General features: G+C 39.7%; 1 protein-coding gene across 3 annotated transcripts in view; it reads right to left on the bottom strand.

Annotated features, from left to right (window-relative positions):
* SYNPO2 (synaptopodin 2) overlaps positions 1-20,004 on the bottom strand; it is a 201,368-nt gene that overhangs the window by 22,111 nt on the left and 159,253 nt on the right. For 2 of the 3 annotated variants that reach the window (XM_043438721.1, XM_043438722.1), the window contains exons 3-4: positions 15,063-15,862; positions 10,459-12,650 (exon numbers count right to left, since the gene is read on the bottom strand). In XM_043438721.1, coding sequence (XP_043294656.1) covers positions 10,459-12,650; positions 15,063-15,862 — 2,992 coding nt within the window. Of the gene's footprint in view, positions 1-3,253; positions 3,287-10,458; positions 12,651-15,062; positions 15,863-20,004 lie in introns of those variants that run through there. The other variant, XM_043438723.1, reaches the window with a different exon arrangement.

Here is a 20,004-nt window from a genome sequence, read left to right as displayed (position 1 = left end):
ACTCTAGACATGGACATCACCAGATGGTCAACACCGAAATCAGATTGATTATATTCTTTGCAGCCAAAGATGGAGAAGCTCTATACAGTCAGTAAAAGCAAGACCAGGAGCTGACTGTGGCTTAGATCATGAACTCTTTATTGCCAAATTCAGACTTAAATTGGAGAAAGTGGGGACCATTCAGGTATGACCTAAATCAAATCCCTTATACAGTGGAAGTGAGATATAGATTTAAGGGACTATATCTGATAGAATGCCTGATGAACTATGGATGGAGATTCGTGACTTTGTGCAGGAGACAGGGATCAGGACCACCCCCAAGAAAAAGAAATGCAAAAAAGCAAAATGGCTGTCTGAGGAGGCCTTACAAATAGCTGTGAAAAGAATGGAAGCAAAAAGCAAAGGAGAAAAGGAAAGATATACCCATTCGAATGCAGAGTTCGAAAGAATAGCAAGGAGAGATAAGAAAGCCTTCCTCAGAAATCAGTGCAAAGAAATAGAGGAAAACAATAGAATGGGAACGACTAGAGACCTCTTAAGATTAGAGATACCACAGAACATTTCATGCAAATATAGGATCAATAAAGGACAGAAATGGTATGGACCTAACAGAAGCAGAAGATATTAAGAACAGGTGGCAAGAATACACAGAAGAATTACACAAAAAAGATCTTCATGACCCAGATAATCATGATGGTGTGTTCACTCACCTAGAGCCAGACATCCTGGAATGTGAAGTCAAGTGGGCCTTAGGATGCCTCACTACAAACAAAGCTAGTGGGGGTGATGGAATTCCAGTTGAGCTATTTCAAATCCTAAAAGATGATGCTGTGCAAGTGCTGCACTCAATTTGTCAGCAAATTTGGAAAACTCAGCAGTGGCCACAGGACTGGAAAAGGTCAGTTTCCATTCCAATCCCAAAGAAAGGCAGTACCAAAGAATGCTCAAACTACTGCACAATAGCACTCATCTCACATGCTAGTAAAGTAATGCTCAAAATTCTCCAAGCCAGGCTTCAGCAGTAAATGGACTGTGAACTTCCAGATATTCAGGCTGGTTTTAGAAAAGGCAGAGGAACCAGATATTAAATTGCCCACACCTGCTGGATCATCAAAAAAGCAAGAGAGTTCCAGAAAAACATCTGTTTCTGCTTTATTGACTATGCCAAAGCCTTTAACTGTGTGGATCATGATAAACTGTGGAAAATTCTGAAAGAGATGGGAATACCAGACCACCTGACCTGCCTCTTGAGAAAACTATATGCAGGTCAGGAAGCAACAGTTAGAACTGGACATGGAACAACAAACAGACTGGTTCCAAATAGGAAAAGGAGTACATCAAGACTGTCTATTGTCACCCTGCTTATTTAACTTATATGCAGAGTACATCGTGAGAAACACTGGGCTGGATGAAGCACAAGCTGGAATCAAGATTGCCGGGAGAAATATCAATAATCTCAGATATGCAGATGATACCACCCTTATGACAGAAAGTGAAGAAGGGCCTCTTGATGAAAGTGAAAGAGGAAGTGAAAAAGTTGGCTTAAAGCTCAACATTCAGAAAACTAAGATCATGGCATCTGGTCCCATCACTTCATGACAAATAGATGGGGAAACAGTGGAAACAGTGGCTGACTTTATTTTTGGGGGCTCCAAAATCACTGCAGATGGTAATTGCAGCCATGAAATTAAAAGACACTTACTCCTTGGAAGGAAAGTTATGACCAACCTAGACATGCATGTTAAAAAAGCAGGGACATTACTTTGTCAGCAAAGGTTGGTCTAGTCAAAGCTATGGTTTTTCCAGTAGTCATGCATGGATGTGAGAGTTGGACTATAAAGAAAGCTGAGTGCTGAAGAATTGATGCTTTTGAACTGTGATGTTGGAGAAGACTCTTGAGAGTCCCTAGGCCTGCAAAGAGATCCAACCAGTGAATCCTAAAGGAAATCAGCCCTGAATATTCATTGGAAGTACTGATGTTGAAGCTGAAACTCCAATACTTTGGCCACCTGATGCGAAGAGCTGACTCATTTGAAAAGACCCTGACCCTGATGCTGGGAAAGATTGAGGGCAGGAGGAGAAGGGGACGACAGAGCATGAGATGGTGGGATGGCCTCACCAACTCAATGGACATGAGTTTGAGTAAACTCCAGGCTTGGTGATCGACAGGGAGGCCTGCAGTGCTGCAGTTCATGGTGTCGCGAAGAGTCAGACATGATTGAGCAACTGAACTGAACTGAACTGATCAATGGTAACGAGCAAAATATTAAGCTTCCCCCAGCGTTTTTGAGTTATAAGCAAACAGGCTGATGGAAATAAAAACCATAGTTTTCCCCTTGTACCTGTTCAAAAGTGTCTATCATTTGGGGCTACCAAACTCTACGAAGCTTTTTCAACATTTCTTTGATTTAGAAGATTTTGAGTTATTCCTGAGATAGGTGTAGCTTATTGCCTCTGATGGGCAACTTCTTTTATATATAGTGACCTTTGCCTTTTTGTGATCAAAGGCAGTAACGTCGCCATGTGATTTGTCAGGGGAAGCGCTCTGGAGTCTGTTGGGTCTTGAGTCAGCCCCATCACTTAGACAAGTTCCTTATCTTTACTGTATTTTCTCATCTGTAAAATAGCATGATAATGGTACTTTCTTCATATGCTAGTCATTTTGTGATGACTGAGAAAGCTAACATTTGTTAAGTAGTTAGAATGGCACCTAGCATATAGTAAGCCCTCAAAATTATCACCTTATTAATGGCTCTACAATTTTAAATTAAGGCAGTGAAACTCTCCAAAATATATGAAGGTTTTTTTGTTTTTGTTTTTTTTACGATTAACTTAGAAGTTCACATCTTTTCTCCTTGAAATTTACACTAGTTCTTAGGAGATGTTTCCAAAATGACAATGAGACATAGTTTAAAACAAACAAGCAAAAACCCAAAGCTAAAAAAACAAAGAACTACTAGAAAAATATAAGGTATAAAACTGCCCTTTCTGGGAATTTTTTACAGAAATAACCTTTTGAGAAAACTTCCATTGAGGATGTTGCGGCAAGAAAGGTTTGCTGCCTCATCCATACACAGGGTGAATGCGTGCGAGTTCAGCCAAAAGACTTCATGGAACTCCAAGATTCTAGTGACGACTACATTTTTAGATATATTTGAAACACTGAAAACTTGTGACTCTGTCAGCATTATCCTGCTTAGAATGATCCTTGTTGAAATATCTCAAGTTCTTATTGGTTTAGTCGCAAGCCAAGCTGGGTGCTGATTCATTATGATAAGAAAGTTCCCTGGAAAAAAAGAAAAAGAAAGTTCCCTGAATTACTTTTAGTGGGAAAGGCATGAAGCCAAGGGTAGCACTTCCTTTTATGTAGAGCCTTTGATTTTTTTTTTTTAAATGACATTCCTCACTACCCTCAGCCCATGAATATCACCTTTTCATCCTGAAAGAAAATGAAAGAATTTTGGGAATTCAAAATTACAAATCACTGTCAAATCTATTTCCACTTATAAAACAGAGACTTCTTTTTTAGACTGGTTTTCACTTCCAACATATTATTATAGCATCTGATTTTATAAGCAATCTTATGAAAGTAGTACTTTCTAATGTCACTCAACATAGTAAAAGCTATCCATTAAGCATATACAGAGTAGGCTGTTGGTGGATAGTTTGGTGAAGATACAATTAACAGGTCTCAGAGGGTGGGATTCTGGGGTCTAATGAGACTATGGAAACCATGTCGTACTGAAGGGAGAACTTGGGCTTGGATGTCAGATTAAGTATGTAGTTTCAACCCTAGCCCACTACTTGTAAGCTTAATGATTGCCAGACAAGTTGGTTAGCCTCTCTGAGCTTCAGATACCTCACCTATGAAATGGAAATAATAGTGCCTTCACTTTCAGGGTAATTCTGAGGAGTAAATTAAATCACAATGTTATTGGTTAAGGATGTAGGTTGACATGAAATCCAGGGTCCACTACTTAACACTGTGTGATCTTGGGCAAGATATTCACCCTGTTTGTGCCTCAGAATCCCATCTGTAATCTATAAACTGAGGATTATGGTGAGACCTGACTCAGAAGGACTGCTGATGATAAAAGATAATCAGTGGTGGTTACCAGAGGGGTGGAGGTGTGGGCGGGCAAAATGGGTGAAGGGTGGTTAAAGGTACAAACTACCAGCTGTAAAATAAATAAGTCCTGGGGATATTGTGCAGCGTGGTGACTATAATTAACAATGAAAAAAAAAAAAGTGAAAAGGTTAGTTGCTGTCATGTCTGACTCATTGTGGCCACATGGACTGTAGCCTGCCAGGCTCCTCTATCCATGGAATTCTCCATGCAAGAATACTGGAGTGGGTAAGCATTCCCTTCTCCAGGGTGTCTTCCTGACCCAGGGATCAAACCTGGATCTGCCACATTGCAGGTATATTCTTTACCATCTGAGCCACCAGGGAAGTCCATAGTTAAGAATACTGTATTGTATATTTGAAAGTTGCTAAAAGAGTAGATTTTAAAAGTTCTTATCATAAGAAAAAAGAAATTTGTAACTATGTGTGATGATGGATATTATAGCTGGGCTTAACTGTGATGATCAATTTGCAATATATACTAATATCAAATTATTATATTGTACACCTGAAACTAACATTAATATAATGTTATATGTCAATTATATCTCCTTTTTTTTTAAAAAAAAGAGAGAATCTATGAAGACACTTGGCACAACTCGGGGCCCACTTGTGCTCAGGTAATGTTAGACATTATAATTTACATAAAATATTTAACACCATTCCTGGCTTTTAGTAGAAACTTAATACATCAACCCCTCACCCTATCTTTTCCTTAGATCTTATGAGATGGTGTGAATGACTGTTACAGCTTCCATCCCCACCCATGTCATCTGTACTTGAACTGTATTCTTGACTCAGGGTCTTTGTATGGTCTTAAGAACAGATTATTCCACTAACTAAAGATATCAAAGACTCTCTCTGACTTCTAAAATGTCTCCTGAAGAACAATTTAAAATGCTTTTTGTTTTTTTGATATTTATTTCCAAGAAGAAAAATTTTCTTAATTTATTCCCAAAATGTGCATTTCTTTTCAAATTAAAACTAATTGTGATCTGTGTTTATGTTCCATAAACAACTAATAATAGTTGTCAAGAAGCTTAAGAAGCAGGGGCTATGAAGGCAGGATTCCTCCATGGTATATTGGAAAGCTATTATTTTAAATATTATTATTACTATTACCAGGTAGAGGAAGAAGGGGCATCCCTGGTAGCTCAGACTGTGAAGAATCTGCCTGGCATGTGGAAAACCTGAGTTCGATCCCTGGGTTGGGAAGATCCCCTGGAGAAGGGCATGGCAACCCACTCCAGTGTTCTTGCCTGAAGAATCCCTATGGACAGAGGATCCTGGTGGGCTATAATCCCTGGGGCTGCAAAGAGTCAGACACGACTGAGCGACTAAGCACAGCACAGAGGAAGAAGTGTAGGCTGGAAAGTAGGTCCTTATAATCACTTTTATTAGGGACCCTGAAGGTATTTCATAAGTCATAAAGCACACATAATTTAGATAAACATGTCAAGAATGAGGTATAAACAGAGGTAAACATGAGGAACTTTACATTTAGAACCAAAAAATGAAAATTTTTGAAATTCTGTATATCAATAACAACTATTTAAACTATAGGATCCTGTAGAGGTCTAATTTTTATACTTAAGAAATACTTTATTAGCTGGCATAGCTCTGATAAAATCAGGAATCTGAGAAATATCTGACAGGATTTGATATTTATAAATTAAATTTCTCTTCATTCAGTTCCTTCTGAGTAGTAATGTCTATGATTTCCAAGTGCCAAATGGTAATTCAGTATAAAAATATACATACCATGGAAACAGTCTTTTTTTTTTTTTTTAATTTAAGAAACTAGCTGTACCTGATAACATCAAGGAAAAGATAATCTGACTTGGGGGCTTGTGGCTGTTATTGGCCCAATGTCCCACAGGATAGTCTGTAATTTTTTCCTTTTTCTTTCTAACTCAGACTAGCCTCTTTCAGCAATTTTGCCTGGTGTTTGGGTCCTATGGGAATTTACTAGCTTGTTTTATGGCCTTTGGCCAATCCTGGTGGGAAGTCTACAGAAGAATTCAATTCTGCTTTTTCCCAGAATACTTGTTGACAAACTCAGTGGCACCGAAGTGTTACATGAGTCTTTATGTCCCCCAGAGTCCAGTGATAAGAGGACTTGAGACCAGCAAGGGTCAGTGCTTCTGGGAATATTAGTTCTCAGAATTTACATATTTTTCTCATGAACTTTTAACAATTTTTAAAACAAACTCAACAACTCTGATTGTAAGAGGGAATGAGAACACAGCCCACTGCTTCCCTCTGGAAGCATTTTAAGCATTTCGCTTTTTAGAAAACAATCACTTCTTTTTGATGACCATGACTTCAAATACTCTTCCTGCTAAGCCAGTGGTGACTCATAAAATAGCAACAGATTTAAGGAATTCACCCGTAGGATACGGGTGCTTGCAGGTTCTCGAATTTATAACTGAATTAAATGATACACAGCAAGGGACTTTTGTTTGGAACATTAAATCCAATCTCAGACACTAACAGCTATGTGTCTTCTTGTGTTCTCAAGAGACTTCCATGAAAGTGCTATAGTCAGAGTGTATGATATGCCTGTCAGCGGAAAACGGCCTTCAAAGTGTTTTTTTAAGCTAGAAACTAAACAAAACAGTGGTCCCACATAAGTTAGTCCATTCCCTTTAAACACAGATCATTTGTTCCTGAGAACTCAGATGTGACTCTTGCTGCCAGGCTAGAATTCAGCTGTGTGACAATATTCAGTAGCCCTAAGAAACCCACTTTCTGAAAGCAGTCAGCACTATGTAGAAGAGCTAAAGAACCCTGGCTTAGTCTCAAGAACGACTGTAACTCAGATCAATTTTCCTATAGTTAAGATGAGTTGCTTCTTGTGAAGATTAAATGAGATACATGTTATCATTAAAAATCATACTAGATAAACTCTGAAGTACAAACTTTTACATGCTTCAAAATGATAGCCCCAATGTGTCTTATAAAACATATTCCTAAAAATGTATGCTTTATACTATCAATGAATATTCAAAATGCAGAAACAGTGTGATTTCTTCTCTCAAAGAAGAATGTGTTTATTATTGAAATATTAGAAATAAAACTGTAACTGTTCTAAGATCAAAAGTGGCAATGGTCAGATCCCCAGTCTTAAAGAGTTCTGTGATTCAATCTGCCCTCCTATAGGACTGAGAAGAATATGTGTACTTAAATTTACAAAGCACCTTTCTTCATAGACTATCTGGTCTTGTGTGCTGTACTCAGTATGGTACAACATTCCAGGAAGAAAGGTTTGAGGCATTATTAAGGGGACACTAGTAGAAAGAAATTTGCATAAGGTCTTGTAGGAAGTCAGTGACTGTCGTTACATTTTATTTTATATTCCAGTGCCTGTAAACCATATAATGTACATAAGGTGCCTAACATAACACAAGCACTCAGTAATGAACGTTGCCATTGTGTTGGTGATGAAAACTTGACTTCATAGGTGTTCTGCACAGAAATTAAGCTAACAAAGGACAAGAATAAAGGCAAGATCCTAAAAACCAAACAAAAACTGCCGCCTCATACCCCCAAACCAGTCAACTAACCAACTGAAACATCTGCTACCAAAAAAAGCCAACACCCAGAATTCAAAGGGTGTCCAGTGGGAAGGAAACTGAGGTCATGAGTCCTAAGTCTCCCACCTGCCACACTGACATCATTTCCAGAGCTCCAGCCTGAGAGGTGATACACCCAGCTTATTCTGTATGCAAGTTCCCAGGGGCTCCCTGACTGGGGAAAAGAGACAAAGAAATCTCTTCCTCTCCAGGGAGTTGGCTTAGTCCTTCTCCCTTCCATGCCCTCATCTCTCAGGATGAAGTTAGACTCTGCTGTGGATAGAATTCTGGAAGATTCTCTACCTTTTCCATAATTTTGGACTGTATAGTTCCAGATGAGAGCTATGCCACCAGCTCCCAGTCGAAGTTGTGGATGCTTTGACTGCATACCTGCCATGCTTCGTAGAAGCTTTTTGGGAGCGCCATGACAGTCCCACCCACGTTAGTTGTGTCTTTAGTCATCAACTCCAAATAGTGGCTCTGCTCAGATGGCACCTGCCCTGCAGGAAACAGACCCCAAACACTCCTCATTCCTACATACCACCAACCATGGACCACTGGGGATACTTGTGGGCCACGACCATTCCAGGACACTTGTGAACCAGAGGACTTAACTGGTTCAACACAAGTTGACTAACTTGTGTTCCACTGTCTTCTCCCTATTTCATGCCATTCTTTAAATGCTATGTTAAGAATGCAAAGTTATAAAAATGATCTCCTTTCCTGCTTCACCTTAAGATTCCTTTTTTGGTTGTTCTATTAGAAAAGAATGCAAAATGCACAGCATTCAACAGACTTCCTTTGCAGGGAACAAGTAGTACAAACAATAGTATTATATCATGGATAGACTGCTTTTTCCTTTATCCTGTATGAATCTTCCTAATTGATTTCCCAAAAAGGCAAATAAGAGACCAAGCTACATCCTGTGGTTCTAATCTCTAGGTAAATTGCCATCAAAACCAATAGAAGATTTTCCAGAGAAAAAGCAAAGAATAAGCCCCATTGTTCTGTAGCTAACTTAATTCTCCTCTGTGTTATATCATAGAAATACCTATGGCTTGCAGTTTCACAATGTACAGAGAAGTAGAAATGTTCACAAAAAAGAAACTCAGATATTTGGAGAGTGATATAAGTGAAATATCAGAAAAAATGACTTAGAACAGCTCATACAGGGATTTTTTTTTAAATACATTGAACAGATAAAGAAGATAGTAATATTTTAATAGGATAGTGAAAATATAGCAGATTGACAGTGACAGCAGAAAAAGAACAGGAATACAGATATTTTCAGAGGATTAACATGGTACCATGTACCCTCACACCAGGCAAGCTTTTATGAGAAGTCTCTAGACATATCTCCTCTATTGAGAAGATCGTTTTCCTTGGAGTTGTCAAAAATGCTTTGTGGTTCTCTACATTAATTCATGTTGAATAGTTTCCATGGTTGGTCAGACTTGGACTTAAAATAGATATGAGAAAGGTCTTCAGGTTTACTGTCAGTAACATTATTGACTTCAGAGCCAGCTGGATGATGACATGGTGTGTGACCAATCCAAATTTACAAGGTAACCTTGCCTTAATCCTCCTGGTCCATCAAATATAAATAATAAAATGAAGGTGCAAGAATAGAATGGCAAGGAACAGTGGTAGAAGAAGTGGTCAGAAAGAAAAAATAAACAGAAGAAAAAAATCCGTGAGGTCACTCAGAAATGATGCTAATAACTGTGTGTTCTCACCCTACGGCCTCCACACACATGGGGTTCCTTGTGCTTCACAGTCAGCCCCCAGAGTCAGTAACCCTTCAGTAACCCAGAGTCAGTAATCTCCCAATCACATGATTTCCAAAAGGAAAACAATGGCCACACACGTGCCTTTATCTGCAGCCTACTCACCTTTTTATACGTTCCTCCTTTATAATGTACTCTACCGCTTGCCTCAGCTGAGGAAAACAAACTTATGCTTTCATGGGCAATTGGAGATGTACTCACTTAGTTTCTTAAGTAATTGGGGAGGGAGGATGGGAATCAACCTCTAAGAATAATTATCCATCTTGCCCATCCAGTTTACTTTAAAGAAGTCTTTGAAACGAGCTAATATATATAAAACATCTGGCAAGGAGCCTAGTAGATAATAAGTACTCCGTAATTATTAATCCCCTCTTTTTTATCCACCTTACTAAACTATGTACATTCCAACAATCCCCAAGTTCTCTGTGACATCAAACAGGTGGCTGAGGTTGACAGACCAGAGCTGATCCCTGTCCTCAATAAATTTCTTATCCCTTAATACTAGTAATAGAGATAAAGCACTACTTAGAAAGGAAATGTCAGTCAATACATGTTATATTTTCACTACAATCAAACCTTGTCAGTGTAGGAACACAGCTGTTCTGTCACATAAAGACTGTGTCCTAATGTTGAGAACACTGATCACTGTCTTGTGGCTAAATGCATATACCCTAAGTATCCTGCTTACTTAATACAATGGCCCATGTCTATTTGGGGGTGCTCCCAGATTTTTTTAAAGTGTGCAAAGAAGATAAATATATTTTAAGTCAATCTGAGTTAGATTTCTGACTCATTAAGAATATTCTGCTTCTTGGACCCAGATTGGGAGGTGACATCTGAAATTAAGTAAGTTGAGGACTTGCTAGGCATTCTCGGGGACTCAAGTTAACACCGCAAACAATTCGTTCAAGCAAAGTGGACACTCAGCTTCGGCTACAAGATTACTCTTCCACCACAGATGGTTTCCACACCTGAACTGTGACACCGCTCTTCTTTGCTGAGAACTTTGGCCTTGGTGCCACAAAGTAAGATGTTGAGGCTGATTCCTGCTTTGGAGAGGTGGGGATGGCCACGGGCACTGGGGAAGCGCTGACTGGCGAGGTGGCCTCAGCAAAGAAGGAGGGCGGAGAGGTATAGGCGGGCACGGAGTACACAGAGGAGGCCTGCACATCAGTGGGCGAGCCAGCGGCCACTGGCCGAGGAGGAAGAGCTTGCTTCGCAGCTGGCACTGAACTGACCTTCACCGATGGCTTGGCGGGGAGGCCGTCCTTCGCATCTGGAGGTTGGAAAGTAAACAGGGATGCATTAAGCTGATAGGGCTGGTGCTTCATGACATCCAACGCATTGAGGGGTTTCTTGCCCTTTTTCTTGCCTGTCTTGGAGGCCTGGAGGCCTGAAGGCTGAGACTTGACAGCAGCCGGTGGGTAGGAGGGGGAGTGGATAGGATTGTAGGCCACAGGCGGAGGCGCTCGCACATTGGAGGAGTACTTCCAACCGGCCGGGAGCGACGGGGTGGGAGACTGAGCCCGGGCAGCGTGGGCCTGCACGGTGTCCGAATCGACCACATACTTCTCCATCCTTGACTGCCTCTTAGCAAAGAGCTGGGCTCCTTTCCCACTCATTCCTGGAAGCTCATTGGATGGTCCCGCCGCGCCAGCACGAGCAGTGTTCACTGTCGGGGTGGGGGTGGGAGCTGCTGGTTTGGGAGTGTAGTTCCGGCTGGCTACCGCTGCCTGTGGGCCTTTGAAAGGACCAGCCAGGTTCAGAGCACTTGCAGGCCGGGCGGGAGCGTAGGAAGGCTGCGCGATTTTGATGGAGGAGACCACGGTGCCATGTGACGGGTTGGATGTGGGGAAGGCAGGAGGTTGCGCTGGAGCCACTCCTGGCGACCAGACTGGAGAAACCGGAGTTACTGGTTGGGAGGATGAGGACTTGACAGCAGGCTTTGGAGCAACAGGAGGCGGGGTCTTCTGTTTTGCAGAGGAGCCTTGCATGAAGTTACAAGCCTCTGCTCCTAAACTGAGGTAGTCTTCTTCAGGTCCGGAATCTGCTCCCGCACCAGGGCCCTTTTTGCCCTCAGAATTTTGAAGAAGTGACAAGAGTTCAGGGTTGGGGCTGACCTTGGGCTCTTTAAACGTGAACATGGGTTTTGTCGTGCTTCTCCTTTTGGCCTCCTGCAATATCCCTGTTCTCTTTGCTGGCACCGCAATCCTTTCATCCCGGGAAGCTATTCGTTCAGACGAATCGTAAAAGGCCGGCTGGGACCATGGGGCAGGCTGCGGCCACGGAGGGGGCGGTGCTGGGCCAGCTGTTGGACTTGACACTGCTCTGGAGAAGGTTTCAGGTGGGGGCGTGACTGCAGAGTAAGGTGGCGGCGCAGGAAAGTCAGCGATGGGACTTGTCACGTTTCGGCTGGGAGAGAAGGGAGCTGCCGGCTGGTTCCCAGACCCCGGGAAGGGCTTGGCTGTTCTGTTCACAGGCATCATCCTCTGAGCCTCTGCTGTCTCAGACACCCCAGTGAAGCCATTCTGTTGGGGCACGTGGCTGAGACCATGGCTCACCTCAATGTAGCTTCTGCTCACAGAGCTCTGCGCTCTCACCGACGCTTCTTCCTTCCTTTGGTAAGACGTCACGGTCCTCAGGCCATCTGTCTGGGCAGCATCTGCTTCTCTGCTTGGCCCTCCAGCCACCCTCTCCTCCTCTTTCTGGGCTGTGATCTGATCCATTCTCTCCCTCCTCTTGGCGAACATGAGGGCCCCCTTGCCGGTGGTGTCTGGCAACATCTCCATCCTGTCCTCTCTGTTCAGTTTCTTTTCAATGTCCACTAGACCAGAATCCCAGTCAAAGTTCACAACTTGTGTGTTGTCGTCAGTGTCAGACAACAACTCTTCATCCACCTCCGATTCGCTCGCACCCAGAAATGCTACTTCACATGGATCCTCCTTGTCGCCGTCTTCCTCCTCCTCCTCTGCCTCTCGCTCAAGTTCACCAGTCCCGTAGCTGACTAGGGTGTATTTCCTGGCCCTCCGACGACGCTTCTTAAACATCAACACCCCCTTGGAGTTGGGGTTGGGGGCATCTGTCAGAAGGAGGGCAATGCTTTTGCATTTAGATTTTGCTTCTTTCACCTGCTTTTCTGATAAGCTTTCACTCCTCCTGAGCCCTAGGGAAAATACAAAGATTACATTGAGTTGATGAGTTCAAGGAAGACTGCATAGCAACCCAGAAATCAACTCTCCTGGGGGAAACTAAATACAGAAAAAACATGTTTACAATTGGGTACTAAATTGTGATGTAATCCAACTCATTTCTCTTTCTTCTTTCAAAATGTATACTTCTATATTGATATATATGATGATATAATATAGATATAACTTGCATATATATGTCACTTCATTTTTTTCTACAAATACATTTTTATGTTGATTAGAATATGTCTCATAACTTCTTTCTGTATAGCTCCTTAAACTTTAACAATAAACACTGGAAAATAAATGTCAGTTAATTGGATATAATTAAAATTACAATGGAAATAATTTAAGGACATAATATTTTCCAAAAACAACTTAGGACATACCTTGCATTTTCATATTTTAAAAATAAAATGTTGATATAAAACATTTCCAAACATTTTAAAAAGGAGGGAGGGAGAAATAAGAAAATATTGTTTACTTAAATCTTTTAATGTAATGAGTTTAAATATTTAGGTTTTCTTTTTTTTAAGTTTGCCATTCCCCCAAAATCTTTGCATTCACAGCTACTAAATCAAAATAAATTCAAAAATGTAATGAATAATAATTGAAGGTACTGAATCAATAATTAACAATAATTCAGAGTATAAAGTTATTGTGACTATATTTAAGAAACTTTAGCTACAAAGTTGTCTAGATAAAGTTGTTTATAAATGCATTGCTCTCTTGGAAATATAATACTGCTTTAGTTGCAGCAAGAATAAGTGTAAATCTTGGGGAAATTTTAAATTATATTACTAGTAACCTTTGCAGCTGTAGATAGAAATGATACAGAAATTAAGTCATGTAAAATAAGAACCTGACAGTTTTAGAATAACAAAAATTTATATTTAAAATTTTAACATTATTATTGTTATAAAAAATAAATTTGTGGCAAGTTAACTTATAGCACTATCAATGATAAAAATAAGAATGATTCACAAATAATTTTTGAATTCCTCAAAAGAGTTAAATAAAAATTTCAGACATTTAAAAAAAATTTTTTTTATTGAAAATTAGCTCTGTTTGTGACTAGGGGGAAAAAATCAGACTTAATGGTTAACTTTTTAAAAATAAAATGGAATCAAAATAGTTTTATAACAAAATTACAGATATTCACTGGTAATCAAATTTTACTTAGAGAAAACAGTTAAAAGCATGGTCATTCCTAAATGTAATTCCTTTTTTGACTAGTGTTATACAACTTACTATTAAATTGACAGTCACAGTTGCACAGTTGTTGCTAACTTCACTGCCAACATGTAAAGTATGTGAGTGCTGCCTTAATACACTTGTTTAATATGCTATAAATGTGAAAATGCATACAGATGCTTAAAGTATAAGGAATGATTAACAGCACTTGTCAATTCAGCTACACATGGTTATGCTAAAAATATGCTTTAAAAGGAATAACAATAGTTAGGAGAATTAATATACGACTTTGAATAACCAAGATCATTACTGTTGTGTATCACTCATACATTCAAGTGCCTTTGACAGTCAACTTTTACCTCCTCAAATGCCTAAATGAAATTCCAAATTTGTTTTTAAAAAGTACATGAAAGAAAATTATAGATATCATAAAACCCAACTGCCATTCCTATCTTCATTTGCCTTTCTGTAATCACTCTCCTGGGTAAAACAAAACACCATAAAAGGCCTTGATTTTAAAATATATCTTGAGTTGGGAGACATTTAAATGGCTTCACATGGCCTTGGGGATTGACTTCTATGTCTAGAAGGTAGATGAGATGCTTTGCAGTCTAGTGAAGACTTAACAAAACGGAGAGGATCATGTAACTGCTCAGTATTCCACATGTCCTTGTCCATCAAACTCACTTTTGCAAGCATCATCATGCTGCACAATGATTTTTTTTTCAAAATGAGGATCTGCTTTTAATATCAGTGGTTAAGCCTGTATTTTAAAGACACCTCTCCGCAGCAAACTCAACAGTTTTTGACATTTAAACTCAGCGTCCACATGAGTGCAAAGACTCTCAAATGCTATTTTAACATGGAATATGAAACAAATCAAAAAAGGCACATTAACTTTAGTATTTTCTTTAACAGTCCCCGTGTCTTTGGGAATAAAAGAAAGTGCATTAAAAACATTTAAATCTACTACGAAGTTAAAACTTATTATTTCCAGTTCAGAAATTGGTGTTTTCTACAATTTCATGTTTGTTATTTTGTGCATTAGTTAAAAAAAAAAAAAAAAAAAGCCAATGAGAGACATAAGAAAAACCTTAAAAAGAGAAAATCCAGGCAGGAGAACCAGCAGCAAAACTCCCTAACTCCCAAGCCCCTTCCAGCCGCCCCACAGTGGCTCCCAGCGCAGGACTTACGTGCGTGGCGCGCTCTGTGCTTGTGAGGTCTGCTGTGATCCCTTTCTGAGCGTGGATCTTCTCCCTGCCCTGTGCCTTCTGATGAGACTGCAAAGGATACCAGAGAAGGAGGTGCTTCTGACGGCCCTCCTTCCACTGGAGGAGCCACACACCCCTCTGCTGCCTGAAGCCCGCACCCTTCCGTCTTCTGCCTGTCAGAGCAGTCCAAGATCACCTCCAGGCGGGGCAGCCCCGGGGCGGCCGCTTCGCTTCCCTGGGTCAGGCTCAGCTCCTGGCCACTGGAGATCTGGATTATCTTGCTGGACCTCAGAGGAGGGTCCTCTTTCTCACTAGTGGGGGCAGAATTTATGTGGACAAGCCCGTCATGTTGTAAATCGGGCTCTGGGTCAGGAGACTTAGATTTTTCTGCCCCCAGGAGAGCCACAACAGCAGCTCGCGCGCCCTTGCGTCTCTCTTGTGACAGGGACAGTTGCAGCTCAACCACAGTGCCTGGCCGCCCCGCGTCTGCCTTCTCACTGAAGATAATCTCCTCTGGGAAGCGTCCACTTTCAGAGTCAGACGTGTGAGGGGCCAGGCCTGTTTCTTCTTTTATGCTCCCAGAAAAACCAGCGCCACTCGCTTGCTCCTCAGCTAGGGGAGCTCCACTCTTGACCGGGACAACGTAGAACTCTCTGGACTGGGTCTTCGTGGCTGGCCGAATCTGCAGGGTGGTACTTTCCACGAACCCTTCATGGGTGACATTCTCCTGGTTTTTGTTTTCAGTTTCAGAGATCGAAGTTTCACTTATTCCACTGGATGGTCTGCACACAGGAAAATTAGTCCAGACAGTTAAATCAGAGTGTGTTACACCTGCCAAAGAACTTCCTGACACTTGTATGATGTCTAATACACAATACAGTAAAAATATTTCCTCCTAAATGTCAACTGCAACATATTTGAAAACAGAACTTGGCAACATGTTTATATTATTATTTAAAGATCTTCCAAATAAACTTGTCTGTAAAGCAAAACAAAAATGCTCACAAAAGTTTATAAAACCAAAATCCATCCTAAATTCACTTTTTTTTTTTTCATTTTTTTAAAGCATAGGTTATAGCTATATGGATGCCCTTCATCTATAATTACTGGGGTGTTTTCAAATAATCATGCTTGTTATAATATGACAAAGCTTTGTAATGTCTCATTGACTGAGTTAAGTCTGGACATTATAAAGTTACATAAACATATTCAGCAGCTTCAGAGCAATTTAAGTATACAGATAAATCAAGTAATCCTTTTAGAGGCTGTGCTTTCTTGAAAGGAATGAAATAGAAGCTGTTTTTTAAGCTCCAATGGGCATGTGTTTTGTAATAAGTGGACCCCAGCCCAGTACTCTTGTGCAAAGAGAAATCCTTTCCAGGCTGCAATGAATCATTGAGTCATGGAGTATTTATAATCTGAAATGTCTCCCCTTCTCTATTTGAACTTGTTACTTGGAGCATTTTCCTTATAGGATCTCTGAAGTCAAACTGTTCCTTAATCGCTCAGGTAAGGAACCCACAGCTGTTCACCACAGTCTTTTTATTTTGACCTTAACCATTCCCAGCTGGTTTTGCAAATTTGTGTTTGCAAGAAGCAAAGTCAGTTAAGGGTTAAATGACTTCTTGCATGAAACTCTAACTTAAACTCTAACTGCTTTTAGAAGAGAAGCATCATTCACAGAACAGCTGTAGGAGATGCTTTCATTTCTTACATTTGTAAATTTTTTAAAGAAGCAGTAGCATCTATCTCATCTATCTATCTTTTTCCCTCAAAAGTACCCTAACTAATGCAGGATCATCTATTGAAGGGAGTGAGCCCATACTTCTATTCTATTCAAAGGAATTCACCTTAGAATTTATGTGGTAGTAAAATTTAAGACCAATATTCAAAATAATTACTCTTGACTTTGCTTTTCACTGAATTTGGCAAAATAAAAATAAACAAAGCACAAGCTAACAATCAAATGAAATGCAGCTTTCTCTGTGCAAATAATCTGTAGAGCTTCCTGGTAATAGCACCAAAAAAAAAAAATTATAGTATTTTTAAAACATGATGAAAGCAAATTAAATATTTCTTATATAGGAAGTGACAAATACACTCTGTGCAACTGAAATTTGAGAGTTTCAAAAGGGCAGAGTTTTAATTTAGGAAGGCCTACAGCAATCAGAGCATAAAAAGAAATAAAAGGAATCCAGATAGGACAAGAAGAAGTGAAACTCTCACTGTTTGCAGATGACATGATCCTCTACATAGAAAACCCTAAAGACTCTACCAGAAAATTACTAGAGCTAATAAATGAATATAATAAAGTTGCAGGATATAAAATTAACACACAGAAATCCCTTGCATTCCTATACACTAACAATGAGAAAACAGAAAGAAAAATTAAGGAAACAATACCATTCACCATTGCAACAAAAAGAATAAAATACTTAGGAGTATATCTACCTAAAGAAACAAAAGACCTATACATAGAAAACTATAGAACACTGATGAAAGAAATCAAAGAGGACACAAATAGATGGAGAAATATACTGTGTTCATGGATTGGAAGAATCAATATTGTGAAAATGAGTATACTACCCAAAGCAATCTATAGATTCAATGCAATCCCTATCAAGCTACCAACAGTATTCTTCACAGAACTAGAAAAAATAATTTCACAATTTGTATGGAAATACAAAAAAATCTCGAATAGCCAAAGCAATCTTGAGAAAGAAGAATGGAACTGGAGGAATCAACCTGCCTGACTTCAGGCTCTACTACAAAGCCACAGTCATCAAGACAGTATGGTACTGGCACAAAGACAGAAATATAGATCAATGGAACAGAATAGAAAGCCCAGAGATAAATCATGAACCTATGGACACCTTATCTTTGACAAAGGAGGCAAGGATATACAATGGAAAAAAGACAACCTCTTTAACAAGTGGTGCTGGGAAAACTGGTCAACCACTTGTAAAAGAATGAAACTAGAACACTTTCTAACACCATACACAAAAATAAACTCAAAATGGATTAAAGATCTAAATGTAAGACCAGAAACTATAAAACTCCTAGAGGAGAACATAGGCAAAACACTCTCTGACATGAATCACAGCAAGATCCTCTATGACCCACCTCCCAGAATATTGGAAATAAAAGCAAAAATAAACAAATGGGACCTAATGAAACTTAAAAGCTTTTGCAAAACAAAGGAAACTATAAGCAAGGTGAAAAGACAGCCTTCAGAATGGGAGAAAATAATAGCAAATGAAGAAACAGACAAAGGATTAATTTCAAAAATATACAAGTAACTCCCGCAGCTCAATTCCAGAAAAATAAATGACCCAATCAAAAAATGGGCCAAAGAACTAAGCAGACATTTCTCCAAAGAAGACATACAGATGGCTAACAAACACAGGAAAAGATGCTCAACATCACTCAATATCAGAGAAATGCAAACCAAAACCTCAATGAGGTACCATTACACACCAGTCAGAATGGCTGCTATCCAAAAGTCTACAAGCAATAAATGCTGGAGAGGGTGTGGAGAAAAGGGAACCCTCTTACACTGTTGGTGGGAATGCAAACTAGTACAGCCACTATGGAGAACAGTGTGGAGATTCCTTAAAAAAACTGGAAATAGAACTGCCATATGACCCAGCAATCCCACTCCTGGGCATACACACCAAGTAAACCAGATCTGAAAGAGACACGTGTGCCCCAATGTTCATCACAACACTCTTTATAATAGCCAGGACATGGAAGCAACCTATGGGAAATGGGGAATGGATAAGGAAGGGGAATGGATAAGGAAGCTGTGGTACATATACACCATGGAATATTACTCAGCCATTAAAAAGAATTCATTTGAATCAGTTCTAATTAGATGGATGAAACTGGAGCCCATTATACAGAGTGAAGTAAGCCAGAAAGATAAAGACCAATACAGTATACTAACTCATATATATGGAATTTAAAAAGATGGTAATGATAACCCTATATGCAAAACAGAAAAAGAGACACAGATGTACAGAACAGACTTTTAGACTCTGTGGGAGAAGGCAAGGGTGGGATGTTCAGAGAGAACAGCACTGAAACAAGTATACTATCAAGGGTGAAACAGATCACCAGCCCAGATTGGATGCATGAGATGGGTGCTCAGGGCTGGTGCACTGGGAAGACCCAGAGAAATCGGGTGGAGAGGGAGGTGGGAGGGGGGATCGGGATGGGGAACACATGTAAATCCATGGCTGATTCATGTCAATGTATGGCAAGAACCACTACAATACTGTAAAGTAATTAGCCTCCAATGAATAAAAATAAATGGAAAAAAATAATAATAATAATTTAGGAAGGCCTTGAGATGAAAGTAGATTAAATCACTTTGAATTATATCAGCAATAAATTATCAAGCTGAGAAGAGAGTAGTTTGAATTCATTCCATACTTACAGACTGTAATACAGGCAAATGGGTCAGATAAATATTAACATTTATTGGTAGCCAAGATAAAATGGAGATATACATGAATAAAATCATAAAAGAACTAGAGGTTAAATAAAGCTTTGTACCTTAAAATGCTCATTTCCATTCAGTGCACATAGGTACTTAATTCCAAAATTTATGTGTCATAATTATATGTGTGTGTGTATATATAAAACATTTAAATAAAATTTACAGTAATAGAGACAATGTTGAAGATTTTAAGATAGTCTGACCCAGCTATCTCTGCGTAATAGCCCAGGAAGAGTAAATCACTTGTCCTCTAGGAACAGATGACAGTTACATGAGCAAAAGAAATATTTAATTCCAGGAAACAATGTTCAGATATCCAGATTTGTAGGGGTGCTGGTGATGATGATGATAATTACTTTGGGGATGATTTTAATTTGAGATTTCATTTAAAATCTCTGCAATTATTTATTTATTTTGTAAAAA

This window comes from Cervus canadensis, chromosome 19 (genome assembly GCF_019320065.1).
Source record: "Cervus canadensis isolate Bull #8, Minnesota chromosome 19, ASM1932006v1, whole genome shotgun sequence".
Lineage (NCBI taxonomy): Eukaryota > Metazoa > Chordata > Mammalia > Artiodactyla > Cervidae > Cervus > Cervus canadensis.
The sequence above is the reverse complement of the archived record's forward strand: the minus strand, read 5'-3'. Positions and strand labels throughout refer to the sequence as shown.